We start from the raw sequence: 17,547 nt of genomic DNA on the forward strand, positions 1-17,547 counted from the left end.
ATTAAAATTCATTAATCACTTAAAGAAGAGTAAATTTAGTTGATTAAGTCTAAACTTCTAATTATATTAGTGTATAATTATACTTATTGTTTTATTTAATACTAAGTCCTTAGTTATTTTTCTTTTGAACAATTTTATTTTGCTGAACTCTTCACTTTCATAAAATAGAAATTGTTTTACATATATTTTATTTTTTTAGACTCTACTTATAAAATTACGCTACCCTATTTAAATTTACCATCAACATACTTAAGAGTTACACAAGAGGTAATTCTTTGATTGATAAAAGAGCAAGGAAATGACTCATTGATTCCACTTTAAATATCATGAACCAAACATCTATTGGAAAAAGTATATCAAATAAAAATAACAGAACACATGTTTAAGTATATTGTTTTTTTTTGTATATAAAAATTAAATTAATGCAAATGAAAGAGTAGAAAATAAAAAATAAATAAAAAAGAAGTGGGGAAAAAGAGTAAAGGAATGGTATACCTAACTTAATGATATACATCTATGATATATGAAACACGTGGTAATAATAAATTCCATATAATATTTTTTTTAGTTTTTCAATTGAGTGATTGTCAACATATTATTATTATTCATAAATAATTAGTGCCATATTTATCTCCACAGAATAAACGTGTCAAAAAAAAAAAGAGAGCTTTGACAAATCAAATTTACATATATATATAAAAAAGTAGTACTATATAATTATTCTAGCATTCCCTTAATATTATTTTTTCGTTTGGAATAAATTATTTAATGTTTGAGTCGATTTTTGAGATTAAATAAGGTATAAGTTTATAGTATTATTAGATTTTGACGTATAATTTATATTGCGCTTTTGTTAAATCTCGTGTACGTATATATAGCTATAAGCATGTTCAATGGTTTTAGAAAATTCACATAAACAAAGTGTAATATGTATTTTATATATCGTTATCGCCATATATGATTTTCACATGATCGAATTTAGTACGTGAACTAGTTCATTGCCTGAATTAAGTTCAATAATTATTTTCTCCCTCTTTTCTTAATACGAAATAATTATAAACTTATAAATTATCAACCTAAGTAAGAGTAACGTGAAAGTAGAAAAGTTGATACATATACACAACTCATGTTACTTTAAATTTATATTTATCAAAATGAAAAATAGTAAAGCTGTTGAAGACAAGTAATGTTGCCCTTATTAAAAGTAAAAATGATTAATTAAGAGTCAAAGTTTGCTAATTAGTCAGTGTGAAAGCAATTAGATATGATGTAACATAAAGATTTTCTCCATATTTATACATGGATTTTTTTATATATTTATTGGGCCAAGAATTTGGAAAGTGATGTAATTATGCATTTTATATAAAGTGATGTAATTAGTCATTTATGTGTTGCTTTTTTTATAACTGTGGTTTTGGTATAAGTAAAAAGGAAGAGATTATGATATTGATTTTTTTTTTCTTTTGATGATGCAAGAAAATGACATTAGATATTTTTGTAACCATAAAGGAAAAGATAGTGATGCACTTTATTATTCTAATCTTTGAAACAACATTTGAGATCGCGATGGAGTATTAAATATTTCTTTAATTTCAAGATATAAATCTCATATATTGAGTTTTGGATATGAAATTATCATAATTATGGAGTACTTTATAATTAAAATATGAGATTTTTAAAAGCGAAAATTGAATTTAATTTGTGACTATATTTCGGGGAATGAACATCGAGTGAAACAAAAATAAACTAAAAATTAGAAAAAATGCACAAGAACCCCTCAACCTAGGACAGAAATCTCAGAGACGCACTTATACTATACTAAGGTCCTATTATCCCCTGAACTTATTTTATAAGTAATTTTCTATCCCTTTTCGGCCTACGTGGCACTAGCTTGAAAATAAAAGTCAATCAGCGTTGGACCCACAAGATAGTGCCACGTAGGTCAAAAAGGGATAGAAAATTATTAATAAAATAAGTTCAGGGATAATAGCACCTTAGTATAGTATAAGTGTGTCTCTGAGATTTCGGGCATAGATTGAGCGATACTTGTGCATTATCCCCTAAAAATTGTGATAAATTAAGTATTTTTTTATTCTTAATTAGAAATTACGAATTAGAATTTTAGAGTGAATTATCTTTGATGTGAAATATTTGCCCTTTATTGTGTGAACTTTTTATGCTAATTCAAATTAGTTCAATTAAAATAAATATCGAACACGAAATATTTTTTTTTTTTTACAAAATATTATCTTTGAAAAATAGGAAAAACAAAAAGACTTTTTGTCATGTTAGATGATCCATAGCCTAGTATGTTTTGATTGATATCCACACAACAAAGACTAAAAGAAAGATGTTGATTTCTTTCTCTCTTTCCATTTTCTTAAAAAATGATTTAATTATTATTTTGAGGAATCAAAACATTTTTTTCTAAATTGCAATTAAAATTATGTATAAAAAACTAATTTATACTAGTATTTTATGTAATTTAATGTATAATTGTATCTCAACTATCGTAGACTACACAACAAATGAGTCGCGTGACCTTTATACATCGAACTCTATCATCTATGTTTTCATTAGTTTCTGTTAAGTAATGTTACATAATATTTTTTCTAAGAGAAGTACTGAAATATCCATAACTTCAACATGAATTATTAATTTTATTCTCAAATTATTAACAATTTTAAAAATACCATTCTACTTAATTCATTAAGCTTAGATATATTTTGATTTATTTTTCCCAATTAGAAGCAAAGTCCAAATCAAGGATTTTCCATTGCTATGGGAATTTAGTTAGTCCATTTATTGATGTTAGAAGAATCTCTTTTTGTTGCATTAAATTGGGGTGAATGGTGGAAAATGTAGTTGATGGAACTTGACGTGGCCCAATTTTTGTCCAATTATTTTGGTGTATTTATAACCAAATATATATATATATAAAAAAAAAGAAGCTAGAATATCAAACCAAAAAAATAGAGTTTTTATATAATTTCATTTATTTATTTTGTGAACCCTTTTGGATTTTTAGGTTTTCTATCACATATTATTTGGTGTCTTTCATCATCTTGCCTATTTTCTATATACAAAACTTGCCTATGGTCTCTTCTTCTTTTTATACCAAAAATAGTTGTGTTGTTGAACATTGATATAATTCTTACAAAAATTGAAAATACAGGAATATATGTAAGACATGATTCCCTCCGTTTTATTTTATATGATTTATTTTGATTTTATAGAGAGTTTTAATTTATTTCTATTTTGAAATTTGCGGTTTAAGAAAATTGATAAATATTTATATGAGTATAAATTATTTTATTAAGAGTAAAATTTAATTTATTATTAAATATAGAAACATATCATTAAAAAAATTGATTAAAAAGATAAATGATTCATATAAATTGGAACAAAAAAATGAGTCACAAAAAATGATCATTTTACGCCTTTTTTAAGCAAACAATAAAAGATATCAAATGAGTGAATTTAATTAAATTTTAAAATGTCAAATAGATTGAATTAATAAATAGACGATACTTGAGTTAAACCAAGCTAGACTAAGATAAAGTAAACCTCGAAGTCGCAAAAGTGGCTATAATAGTGTCACAAACAATAGTATAAGAGCATGACATCCACCCCAACCCCACCCCCCCTCCACCCCACACCTAACAAAAAAAGTGATTATGACTCAATCATCAATGTATTAATAATAATAATAATAATTAATAATATAAGAGTATAGTTCATGGTATTTATATGTTACAAAAATATTCCTCCTAAAAGAAGGGCAGCATTTCTGTACATTGTCGCAGCTCCTCCAATTACTTTTTTCTTTTTTAATCTTTTAATAATTATCTTTTATTTTTTTCATTTTATAATATTTATGTGTTTATCTATTTTGTTATCTCATTTATATATGATTACATCGAATATGCTATTGTTATTCAATTTATACATGTCAACTAGGAAAAATAAAATAAAATAAAGATCTCTCTAATAAAGTTTGATTTAGGCTCAAATCTTGTTGAGATTGTCCTAACGATTTAAAATTTGGGAAATAATGAATCAATCTCTTTAATTTTCTCCACTTAAAAGCTCGTTTTCCTATTGTAAGATACAAATTTCGTAATGTACAACTAATCCACACATAACATCCTTAAAAATTATGGAGTTGTGGTAGAAGTAGAGGTGATTTTTATCATAATTTTCATATTTAATTATGTCAAAAAATATTGATCAAGAACTACTTAAATAAATAAATAAAACATAATGAAAATCCATTAAATTTGAAGCAATTTGAGCAAACTTTAAGTATTAATGTTAGAGGGAAGCTACAAAATTGCTTTTGTAGAATGTTACATAGACATAATTAATTTTTGTTTTTATAAATGATGCTCCTAATTAAAATTCCTAAGAATTTTCAAGTTCTACAAGAAAACAAAAAAATATGAGGAATATTAATTAATATGCTAGCTAGCTACAAGAAAGAAAAAATTAGGCTATTTTTGTAAATTATTTAATGGTGTCTAGGTCTATGTCCTCTTGGGCCATAATAATCTTCATGAATATTTGGTAACCAATGGTGTGATTTTTTGGCTACTTTTGTAAGTCTTCCTTTTGTGGTGAATGATGAACAATGGCCATCTTTGCAAAGAGTACTAACTTCTCCAATAACTCCTTTACTACTTCCTATCAAATTAGTTTTTTCCTGCATAGTAAAAAAAATAAAAATTATTAAGACATATTAATTATATAATAATTAAGTAAAAAATTATATTTTCTCTTAAGCTTCTAGATAAAATAATCATAGATAAAGACAAATATAGTCAGTATTTTTAATTTATACGTTCTGAAACACAATTTTCTTTTACTTACTTGTTCGTTATAGTTACTTATACATATTAAATGATTTTATTTAACAGAAATGAGGATTTTTAGACTAATCTACCTATTGAGTTTTGTTAAATTCGTAAGTTCCACCACTAGCCTCACGATTAACATTTTATATACACCTCGATGTAAAAACCATAGCGAAAGTAGCTTCTTTATGTTACATGTTTGATTAAAACATAAAGAAAAATTAAGCACGTGACGAGACATGCATGTTTAAGCTTTTAAACGAAATAATCGGAGAACTCGAAAATATAAGCACTAGAATTCTAAAAGAAAATGTTGTGTATATTCTCACCTGTAATTTATGCCCTTTCTTCAAGTGTCTACCTTGTGCTTCATGGATTAGAGTGGATAAATAAAGTAGAAATATAAGTAGTATTACTTGCTTCATATCTAGAATGGTGTAAAAGAGATTATTTATTTTTGGATGATGAGGATATAATGATTAGCAAAAGTTGATAGAATTGGAACTTTCTTGAGGAATATATAGAAGAAATAATGAGTTTCTAACTTCAAATATTTAAGATATATATTGGAGTTGAATGGTGAGTGACAACAAATGGGGGTTTTGGTTTAATATATATACATACATACATAAAATTAAGGAAATCAAAAGTCTAGTTCTAGGGGACCATGAAAAAGTTTATTTAATATGTCACTATTTTATTAAGGTTTATATACACGGATCACCAAGTTTATTTAATATGTCACTATTTTCGAAGTTAAATTGTAGATATGAAGTCGATTGATAAGAAGCGTTTTGCTTTCCTTTTGAAGTACAAATTTAAGTTTTATATGTCATCACTATAAGACATATATTATACACTATCAGAAAAGATATTTACACATTAGACTTCTTAAAGTGTGAAATTTGTAATCTTAAAATAAAGATAAGTCATCTAACTACTACGACAAATAAAAGTTACATAATAATATAAATCATCACTACACTTATAATATATATATAACTTAAGCTCTTTAACATTATATGTAATTTTTACTAGATATTAATTGTTTAACAAGTATACGTCAAAATAAGAGCGCTAGAGTAACTAAGACCTATATAGGTCACTAATTTAAATCGTGAAATTAATAATTAATAGTAATATCTTAATATGACAACTCATTGGAAATGGAAAAAAAATGTAAATAGTGTATCTCTTTCTTTTATACTATTTCCATCACTAACAACTAACCCAACATTTACTAGTTGCTAAGATTATGGTGTGTTTCCCTTGTTAGTTTGTCTACTCCTAAACTAAGTAAACTAAAACTTATATTAGCTTTCAAGTGGAATTATATATAGCTACAAATTGGCAAAAAAAAAAAAGTTATATAATTAAGTATTTGTGTAACAAGGTCTAATTTTTTATATTCTATATTACATGGAGGAAAGAAAGAGATAGTAAGAATCTAATTCACATACATAATTTATAATTTTTTTTAACAACTTCTATCATAATCTTGTTTAATCATGTATTAGAAAAAATAAGTTAGCTATCAATAATAATTTCTATTTATTTTAAAGAACTCTACCTTTTGTCCTTTTTTTTTCAAACATGTAATCATAGCACAATTTGTGTCAATCTTTCAATTGTCTCTTTGATTTGCCAAGATATAGCTAGGATTTGATGGATCAACTTCTAGCACATGCAAATATTTGAAATCAAAAAAATTGGAGATATCTTTATTCTTCTTTGGCAGATATATAGATAAATAAATTGTACAAATATTTCCCAATTTTCATGATTAATCAAATCATGACATCATGGATGTACACTCTTTCATTTTTAATTAATCGACAATAAAATAAATATGAGTCGTGAGAGACTGACAATTGCTCTTTCATTCTTAATTAGAGATTTCAGATTTGAATAATTGAGTCCCTCTTGATATGAAATCGCTTTTATTAGAAAACAACTAATGTGGGACAGTTCAATACGAATTCAAATTTAATCAAATTTTAATACGAATATCAAATATCGGATAATAATAATTAAAAAAAGATATATCGATTTGGATATTAATATGTTATTAATCAATTATCAGCAGACAAAGAACCAATGTTTTTTCCCCTAGGAATTGATTAAAAAAAAATTGGACCACTTAACAGTAATTATTTTGGGACATGTTTTAGGAATGTTTCGACAATAAAAAACAGCAACTAAGCAATCTAATGTGGAAAAATAGTTGGTTTCCACTTGAATGAACTAATTGAACACTAACATACAAAGTTAATAATTTTAGAAATAGAATTTGGGTGTATTAATTAATCTCACCAATTGGTGAACTAATTTTCAACTTCGTTTGACTTCAATTTTTGTAAATACAACCTAGTAAACTTATATTCATTGGTTTTAAGGATTGATGTCACCTTTTATTTTTTGGACTTTTCGGGTCGTGAAACAATAATTCAAGATTATTTCATCTTTTTTTTGTGTATTTGTTCATTAGATTTTCAAATAACAGATCGTTTTTCGTTTGACACTAAATTTTGTGGGTTCATTTGTAACGATCTAGTGAACGATATTTATTGTTACTCAAGTACTCACATCACTTTTTAGGGAGTTTCGGAATGATGAAATAAGAATTCAAGATTATCTAAGATTTTCATGTGTATTAGTCCATAAGTTTTTTAAGATTATATCTTTTTGACTGTGTTTGATCTCAAATTTGTGGATTCATATGAAGCGACTCATTGTTTCTTTAAGGATCGACATCGCCTTTTCCCTCGAGTTTTTGGTTCATGCATAGAAAAATCAGAATCATCTTAATTTTTTTTAGTATGTATTAGTTCATAAATTTTTTGAAATAAGTAGTTGCTTCATAAATTTTCTAAAGTGAAGGCTACTTTTTAAAAAAATGGCCAAAAGATCAAGACATACCTATATGTGAATTTGACCCATAATTTCCTGGTTAATGGGCCACTCCTGTCAGACACATTACATGGTCCATTTTCTAAAAGGAAGTGGCCCAGCCCAATTTCATATTGAAAGTGACTTTCAAAGTTATTAAAGTAGGCTTGATAATTTCGATTACGAATATAAAATGTCTAAAATTGGTGATAATCAAGTTTAACTTCAGATATAAATATTCAAAATTTGAATTGCTTAAACAAATTCATTCGCAAATCTAACTTTAAACTTGTATAGACAAATTCAATATTTAATTTTATGGTTCCAATAATTATGACTTTTGGCATTGATAGATCACATTTTATAAATTCACACATACAATATCGAAAATATTAAATTCAGATACCTTTTATGTGTAAAGTTATTTGAACTTTAAACTCACTAAAAACTTTTGTTTGTCCTTTTTATTATGTTTTATCTACAAGTTGCACCGCCATAAGAATAGTATAATAGGAAGAAAGTTAAAAATGATGTAGAAATAAGAGCCTCATCATGTGGAGAAGTCAATTTAAATACTCAGTATGTTTTTTTTGAACTCAACAAAACACAGAGATCTGCCCTCGTGTGCCTCAATAGCTGATTCATCCTTTTTGTTCCTCTCTCAAACTTTGACCTTTTATTTGACCACCTAACCGGGTTTTTGACAGCTGATTTGAAGATGAGTTGAATAAAATTTTGTATAAAACATCTTGATGTAATCATGAAAAAAGTAATACAGTGTTTAGTTTATTATTAAAAAATTCGCTCAACTAATATATGAAATGAGTTCTGAGGGAATGTACTAATTGTTTTATGCAGAAGAAGCTATATGAATAACTAAATTCCGCATAACCAAATCATACATTACTTTATATACACGCATAATTCTAACTGACTATCAAATGATCCCTGATCATATTTCTTATTGAACTTTTTACGAATGGCATGAAATGATTGACTAATTTGCAAAGTTTAAAGGTATATTTGGATTTAATTTTTTTTTTTGCAATGCAAATTCAATTATAAGGGGGGTGGAGGGATGAAATGTTATAACATATGGTAAATTTTTCCACAAATAGGATTAACTTTGATCTCGTTTAATATATTGTGGAAGAATAGGATCATTTACGTGTTAGAAGTAGGAGTTCAATTCTTGACGAATTATAAAAAAAAATGTCTAGTTATAATTTATGATGAAGATTTTATATAAATTGAATCCTTCATAAATTTTAAACGATCATCTGAAGTTTTTGATGAATGAACTTGTCACAAAATTGAAATGTTAGAAATTTCTGATTATCATAAATCCCGGTGAATCACTGGGATTTTTAGTACAAAATTGTGTGGTAATTTAGGAAGACATTCGTCACAATTCTAATGTATCACTAGAAGTTACTAAGAAATTTCGCCAACTCCAAATTTGATATCCAATTTTCAATTTATTTATTTTTCATTTTATGAGGAAAAACAAAATGAAAAGTAAATAGGGTGGACTAAGGTTTTTTTTTCTTTTACTTTGCTGTAAAGTTTTCAATCTCCAAGATAATATCTTGATTAAAGCATAATGGTGCAATAAACAACATTGTTTCTCAAAATTAGCAAATAAGAGTACACATTAATTAATCATGTCATTAATTTGTCTTACTAGTGCTACATGACTTGTTTTCCTCTCTCAATTTAAGCCCATACCATTAATTCTAAACAAATTAAATTACTTATTCATTAGTGGAGTTGTTGTTGATTGTTGTGTTGGCATGTTAACTTCCCATAATCTGAATTCCCTCCTACATGTCTTGCCTTTGCTTGATTACTTCTTAAAACTACTCAAGTTTCGTAGATCGGTGATTTACAGTTAAAAATACATTAAAAATATTTTAATTTTTTTAAAAATAATTTTATAATTAAATTATCAAATATGTGTACGTTTCGTATCTGAACTATTATTTATTAGATAGACCAAAGATAATAAAGATACAAGAATCAAAAGACAAATAAATAAATTGCAAGATTCAAGAAGAACTCCTTTAGTTTAGGGTTTTATTAGCTCTCAACACAAGGAAAAGGAGATAGAGAAAATTTTGTATATTCATATATGGGGGAACAGAGTCCATGTTCTCTTATCTTACTCTTTTTTTTGTCTCTCTAAATGTTAATTTAAAATACTTTTTAACATATGATAGCTAATTAAGTTTTTACACAATTAATACAATTTAATTTGTTGTAATATGTTGTCTACCTTATCTTATTAAGGTTAGTACTTATTATTTTAAATAGTTTTAGTTATCTTTTCAATGATCTTTATTGTTATAAGTAAAGATTCTACATTGCAAGTATATAAAAAAGTTAAACGTTATAGTATAAATTATAATTAAGCTCAGAGACAAAATGTTGTGTGTATGTACCCAATGAATAATTAATTAATATATTTTCCATTTTCTCTGATGTCTTGTGATTCTCCTTAAATACACAATATCATTAGTTCCATACTATAGTTCCCCTCTTTCTCCAATCAAACCTTAGATATTCATGTCCATTGGTCTAAGTGCTTTGAGTATTAAATAACGACAGATTCAGAATTTAAAGTTTTTGGATTTCTACGACTATCTTGAGAGAATAATTGTTTATGTGATTATGGTAAGCTTTAGTTCCATTTCTCCATCTTCTATGTGATTGAATTGTTCCTTCAACAAAACAATACTTAAGTTTCTTATTAATTAGTATATCAACATCTACTAATTGATTATGTTTTTGTGTATATAGGGAATTCAAAAGCCATCATGGTTGAAGGCTCTTTATGTGGAGAAATTCTTTGTGCCATGTTCAATTCATGAAAGTGCAAAGAAGAATGAGAAGAATGTTTGTTGTTTGGATTGTAATATTAGTATTTGTCCTCATTGTGTCACTTCTCATCGTGTCCATAGATTGCTTCAAATTAGACGCTATGTATATCATGAGGTTGTTCGATTAGAAGATATAGAAAACCTTATTGATTGCTCCAATATCCAGGTACGTTATTCATTTAAAAGATAAATATTATCAGAAAAAATCGCTAATCTGTAATGGAAATTTGGCTTGTCGGTAACGTTTCATGACTTTTCCTTTCTATAATGAGTCAAATTCTGAAAGGACGTCCATTGAAAATTAGCGATTTTCTAATAGTAAATTGCTTTATTTATTGTACTTACTTTTGCCAACAATATAATGTTCTTGATTGTTGGCTTTTCTATTAATAAAAATAAAAATAACGATGTTTAATTGTTTATAATTTTGTTAGGCATATACAATAAACAATGCTAAAGTGGTTTTTATCAAGAAGAGGCCTCAAAATAGGCAATTCAAAGGAGGAAACTATTGCACTTCTTGTGATAGGAGTCTTCAAGAACCATTTATTCATTGCTCTCTTGGATGCAAGGTAATTCTCTTTTAACTTTGAGAATTTTTTTTTTGTTTTGAATCCGTAGCTGGTTAGAATTATGAATGTATTAGTATGGTAGAAATAGTTATTGAGTGAATTTATGTCTTGTTTTATATATACATGTATTAGTTATTCCACCTTTTATCCTTCATAAAATGATATATATATTCTATCAAAACTCATTCAATAGTTATGTAGGTTTCTAAATTATCAACCAAACATTATATCAATTTTATAAATGAATAACTAATTTACCATTTACCTACCAAACGTCATATAAGTTATACGAAAACTAATACATATACAATTTGTTTCTCATCCAGCTACCAAACGACCTCTTAAGTACTCATATCTACTTAATTAATCATATTCTTATCATAGTTGATTCCTAATAAATATGATCAAAATTTATATATGCAATCTCAAACTATATGATAATTACACTTTACTTGATTTCCTGCAAACATCAAGTATGATTAAATGTGTGTTTACTACAATTAAAGACATTTTTTTTCATGGAAAATTTTAAAAAAAGAATTGGTGTTGGTGAGTTTGAACGCAAGTTTAACATATGAAAATTTTGGGTAGTAAAGATTAATAAAATGAAATAATTTTCGCAATTTTGATCATAAGCTAACCAAAAACTAGAAAATGACTTTCGTTATATCGATCAGTGAAATAAGTTATTGGTTGACAATAATTTTTGCTTTGACATTATCAGGTAGATTTTGTGCTAAAGCACCACAAGGACCTTTCCCCATTTCTAAGAAGATGCACAATTCTACAACTTAGTTCTGACTTCTTTATCCCTCAAGATATGGGTGACGATGACATGGCCATCGACACAGCTCATTCAACGATCGTGGACAATGACGAGCCATGGAGCTCATCATCGTCCACGGGCTCGGGATCAGAAAACATGAGTTTTCCATGCACTGAGTTTGTAAGGAAGAAGAGAAGTGGAATGCATGTTTGTGGAAGATCAGCTAATAATTGTAACAACATAACAGAAGAAGATATGGCTACTAGTATAAGTAGAAGAAAAGGCATTCCTCAAAGATCTCCATTATGTTAGAATACTAATTAGTTGTGTTTTCAAACATTAATTTGTTTTAACAATTCAATGTTTTAGAATAATAATAATAATAAAAAAAGACATTAATTTTATTCTAAAATGGTTTGAATTTTGGTGTTTGTTGATTAATTGGTTGGTTGATTAGGGTGTTTTGTCTTAATTACATCACGTGATATTCCCTTTTCGTATTTCATTCTTTTACTTGTTTGGTAATTTCATAATTCCAACATCTCATATAATATAATAGTTGGGAATTGTCAATTTGGAATCTTGAATTGTTTTATTCAATGATTTCTATAGTCACGTAAATCAATTTTTACAATCCGTCACAAATGTTCTTTCAAGTTTTTATACATATGACTCCTTTCATCGAAGATTGATAAAGGAACATGGTTCATTTGCCTGATAAATAGAGGTGTGTTCAGGATTTATACTTTGGAATGTTTTGAACTTATTAACCGTTTGAGTCGAAGTTATTGGGTTAGGCTGAACTATTAATGCTAATACTATGCATACACGTACTAGAAAGTGTAATGCACAATATTCATTTACTATATAGTTGTTAGGATTTGGTGTATGGTACAATCAACTTGATGTATTTGTATTTATCTTTACCATCTTTGTGAGTAAATATTTGTGGAACTTATTTTTGCAACAACTATTACCATGATAATATATTATATTGAATCTTTGTTATCTTGCCATCTCCGGCACTTACGTTTGTTTGGATAGTCAACGCAACAAATTCGTCTCAGTCTCAAAGGTAATTGGAATTAACAATATAAATCTAGCTATATTTTCATTCGTTTATACCCCGTTTCACTAATTTGAGGATTCTCTAGCACTCAAACGAAGTTTACATGGACTCGTAGGCGTCCATGGCACAACAAACATTATACGTATATCACGTATACATGGACTCATAGGAATCCATGGCACAACAAACACTTTACGTATATCACGTATACATGGACTCGTAGAATCCATGGCACAACAAACATTATATGTTTCAGTAAGATACGAAGACAGCAGTATGAGAACTATCAATTTTATTGATGCATAGTAAACTATTACTAACATAACTAGTAAGGATAACTTCCTGAGTCCTTTTTGTGTTAGGAGCTAAGAGTAATGAAGTTTATGAGTTGGGAATAATGCTATTTGCACTTTTGTAGATTTACTATAGTCTATCCAAGAATACCTGCATTGCATGGTGGCAATCCTCGACGCCAGTCCATAATAACCAGAGTTGCTATGCTATGTGAGAGGGCAGCTGCAACGACGAGTACATGGAAGATTTGATGGCTCTGTCCAACAAGGTCAAATGTACCAGGTTTCCATCTCTCTGGAAACCTTGTAACGTAGAACACTGCTCCAGCAGCATATAAAAGGCCCATGGTGATCTCGTAGACTAGAGCCACGAGTACTTGTGGGTGATGAAAGTAGAGGGAAACAGCATGTGCTGCTGGAATCACACCTGAGAAACCCATAGCAAGGAACAGAACAGCCCTGAATGATCTAAACTTACCAGAGGTGAGAGCCGGGGCAAAAAGAGTGAAAATGACAAGGATACCGACTATAGTAATGGAGGATAGGTAAAGGAGACACCAGTATGGCTGACAACAGAAAGTGTAATATACAGGAGCGAAGAAAGAACAGATGATCATGATAGAAATCCCAGAGTAATCGAGACGCCAGAAGAAGAGGGTAAATTTATGGGAGTGGCAAGCAAATAGGTGAGAGACAGAGCTGAAGACCAAACAGATCATAGCCCCTCCTAAGAAAACAAACCAAGGCCATATGGCAACTTCATAACCATCTCCATATGCACCTAGAAATGAGGGGTTTGAGATGTGACTAGTATAAGAATCCTGCAAAACAGAAATTAAATTTTTCGATGAGACGATGCTTAGCGTCTCGTTTACTGCTTAACATTTGCATAATACAAACAATTTCCCCCCAAAATATGATAGAGGTTAAGATGCATCACTTCTTTCCACACAATAATGTTAGTTATACTGGAACCCCTCCTTCAAGGGCCGCACCTAGATATATAGTAAAAGATTATCAATTTGCAACTGTAGAAGCTAACTAATGTCACAAAGCTTGCCTGGAGCCTGGAGGTAATGGCAAGAAGGATGACGTCAATGCTTTTACAACAAAATCTTATTAGATAGGCAGTATTACTACATTTGGGACTAAACTCAATTGTATTCAGTAGGAACCACCTTTAGTGGTCTCCGAAAGAAAGCCGTCTTTTTGTGACTTCACCAATACTGGTCTAACATTTCGGATTTATAGAGCAGCCAAGAAAGTTATAGCCCATTCAAGTTCATGAAACGTTTTGACAACGAAATATATCTTGAATGGTATCTGACTGCCCAGGATCTCTTAACTGAAATTGAGACCACCTTTTTTTAACTACTCATCAACATCAAGAATTGAGAGAGCTTAATATGACACCACATTTGATCTGATATTCTACTCAGGTGTTCCAACAATACAGACAACCAGCTTGGTTGTGACGACTTAAAGTGTAACAATACAAACAACCAGCTTGGTTATGACCACTTAAGGTGTAACGATATAAACAGCCAGCTTGGTTGTGACCACAGAAATCTTATTGCAACCAACTCTTTTATCTTTCTTTGAACTTTAGTTATTCTACTTCTAAGACAGTCTGCATTTGTTCATATCTATACTTCAGCAAAATGTTGACCAACTCTATCTTTAAATTTGCTACTAATAACCATCAATACAGACATATATATCACCCCAAATTCCTGATTATGATTAAGGTTCCAAATAATTTGTATAGCAGTAAGGTTGGATGAATTGCAGATTCAGCAATGCCAAGGACGAAATGACCTTATTATTACTGAAACATAAATCAAAAGAATTTTATGGCACTTGGAATGCTTTGGAACTGTATTGAGCTGGCATGTTTGGTCACCCCTCAAAATTTTTACCCACCAATCAGGTAAAAAACATTTGTCTTTGGAAATGGAGTGAAGGTGTCTATTTAATAATACTATGTCTCTTCATGGTCAGTGTCACCATTTCCAAAAATCTGACTTTGCTAACTCTTTTGGTCAAATTTAATAACTATATCCATATGGACCTCTAAGAAGTCCTTGATTGTGACAATGACATTATTGGAGTGATCAAGCAAATTTTATTGGGGTCAAATTGGTTCGCAAGGTGGAATAATCATGCAAGGTTTTATATTTCTCTCTTTCTATATACTATTTTATCATTTTCGTATATATAGTAAGATGAAATGATTCTGCGATTAGCTAATATCTTAAACTAAATATGAAATAAAATTAATCTCAAATTTTGTCGAAAAAATATTATACACTAATTATCTTTAAGTATCAAATGACCCCTAGATCCAAAAGCTTACATATCTTTTTCTCCTGTCCATTGTATTTTTTTATGTCAAATATTCGTACAATCATTATTTTTTATGCAAAAAGAGCTAAAGCTGAAATGCAAGAGTTTTTTGACATGATATACTAATTTTCTGTCCAAATAAGTAAAAGGCTATGTTGAGTCACTTTGTATCGTTATTGTCAAAAGCAACGACAATAACATAATCTAACAAATGAATGATTTGTATGCATCCACATACCCTACCAAAATATAAAAATTATTTTTGATAGATTCATAACTCAACACATTATTCACTTCAAGCAGACTCAAATCTTAAAAGATTTTACAAAAAGAGAAGTACATAAAAATAGACAACAAATTCAAAATTTGCACAATTGAGATACAACTTAAATACTTAAATTCATCACATCAAAGATCTTAACATCATAAAAAAAAATATTCGAATTCTTATAAGATAAAAAAGAGCTAGTTAAGAGGACCCGTGAAATTGTAAGATTCATTCCACAGCTCAGCTATATTTCTAAAGTATTCCAAAAGTAGGATCCACTAAAAGCCCATACTTTTCGAACAGTGGTGTCATCTAATGTCTTTTACCGTCATTTATTTAAGCTAAAAAAAAATCGTACTGAGATTTTTACCAAACACGCAATGAACGGTAAGGTTATTCCTATCGAGAATTTTACTATATTATTAATAAAAAATCGCTAATTATAAATTTAATTTAATAAAACGGTAACTCACCGGAAAAGAATCAGCTGAGCCATTGCTCTTCATGGTCGGCCACGGTCCCATTCCCGCCGGTCTGTTTTGAAAATTGTGGATCTCTTTTACCAATGTATGAAATGACAAAAAGGACCTAAAATATCATTGAAATTACGAAAACGAACCTGGAGAAACCAGCTAGCAGAGTCTCCATTGCCGTCTTCTCCATCAAGCTCGTTACCGTCAACGTCACAAACACCACAAAACCTACCAAATGCCTACGATATTTTGTAACATAAGATTAATATAGCTCGAAAATCAGATAAATTCAAATGAGTGAAATTGAATTCTCGCATTGTGCGAAAAGTTTCTCCAAATCGTAAAATCAGAGCTAAAAACACAAAAATCGATTTGATTCAAATGCAAAGGAGTGAAACTAAGAGTTAAGTTGTGAAAATAGAGATCTCTGAGTTCGACATTAGTATAATAAGAAGTACAAAGTTCGAAAATCATCTAAATTTAAATGCAAATGAGTGAAATTAAGAGTCAAATGGAGGATCCTACAAATTTGAAATTCGTATAACGAGAGCTAGAAAATCTGGAAAATCAACGAAATTCAAATGCAAATGAGTGAAATTGAGATGAAAACTTGAAAATCAACGCAAAATCATATGCAAAATGAAGTAAAAATTTGAATTTCGAACTTACGTCCAAATATTGAGAGTCTCATTATGCCAAGAGAAGACGCTAAGAGCTACCTCCTTAAGAGGCCATTCACAACGATAATAGTCTCTGATGAACTCATTATCCTGAAGATACACAGGTAATTCTTCGAATTTCATCAATCTACGCTTGAACTTCTTCTCCTCCTCCTTATAACTATTCATCTTCTTCTCCTTCAATATTCCCGATTCAGAAATCTCTGTTTTTCCGATTTTCGAGCTCTTCTTAGTTCCATTGTTCATCATGCTTTTCATCGCCGTTGCCGGCAAGGGATCTCAGATTCCGGCGACTTTTCACCGGAAATTTCCGATTGTTTGTTTGTGTCTCGTGAGCAACGAACTAATATGAAAGGCGTGACTTCCACTCAACCTTTTTTTCTACTTATATATATACACATATACATTAGTAAGCCACAGTTGGAAAAATAGTTTAACAAACAAATATTTCATTTTTTT

At 29.0% G+C, this 17,547-nt stretch overlaps 2 protein-coding genes and 1 long non-coding RNA gene across 3 annotated transcripts; 1 reads left to right on the forward strand and 2 right to left on the reverse strand.

The window, feature by feature from the left end:
• Positions 1–4,360: 4,360 nt before the first annotated feature.
• LOC109119127 (uncharacterized) lies at positions 4,361–5,771 on the reverse strand. Its single transcript, XR_002026345.3, has 2 exons — positions 5,183–5,771; positions 4,361–4,702 (listed from the first exon to the last, which is right to left on the reverse strand). It is a non-coding gene; the product is annotated as an uncharacterized lncRNA (long non-coding RNA).
• Positions 5,772–10,269: 4,498 nt separating this feature from the next.
• Positions 10,270–12,371, forward strand: LOC101249994 (protein RGF1 INDUCIBLE TRANSCRIPTION FACTOR 1-like). Its single transcript, XM_010315543.4, has 4 exons — positions 10,270–10,415; positions 10,542–10,787; positions 11,056–11,193; positions 11,918–12,371. Exons 1-4 carry the CDS (start codon positions 10,413–10,415, stop codon positions 12,269–12,271), a joined length of 741 nt encoding a protein of 246 aa, XP_010313845.1. The 5' UTR covers positions 10,270–10,412; the 3' UTR covers positions 12,272–12,371.
• A 932-nt stretch (positions 12,372–13,303) lies between these two features.
• Positions 13,304–17,504, reverse strand: LOC101250478 (heptahelical transmembrane protein 2-like). The gene is made up of 4 exons (XM_010315544.3): positions 17,078–17,504; positions 16,555–16,647; positions 16,409–16,469; positions 13,304–14,142 (listed from the first exon to the last, which is right to left on the reverse strand). Exons 1-4 carry the CDS (start codon positions 17,344–17,346, stop codon positions 13,459–13,461), a joined length of 1,107 nt encoding a protein of 368 aa, XP_010313846.1. The 5' UTR covers positions 17,347–17,504; the 3' UTR covers positions 13,304–13,458.
• Positions 17,505–17,547: the final 43 nt, after the last annotated feature.

The sequence above is a fragment of the Solanum lycopersicum genome, chromosome 12 (assembly GCF_036512215.1).
Source record: "Solanum lycopersicum chromosome 12, SLM_r2.1".
Classification (NCBI taxonomy): Eukaryota; Viridiplantae; Streptophyta; class Magnoliopsida; order Solanales; family Solanaceae; genus Solanum; species Solanum lycopersicum.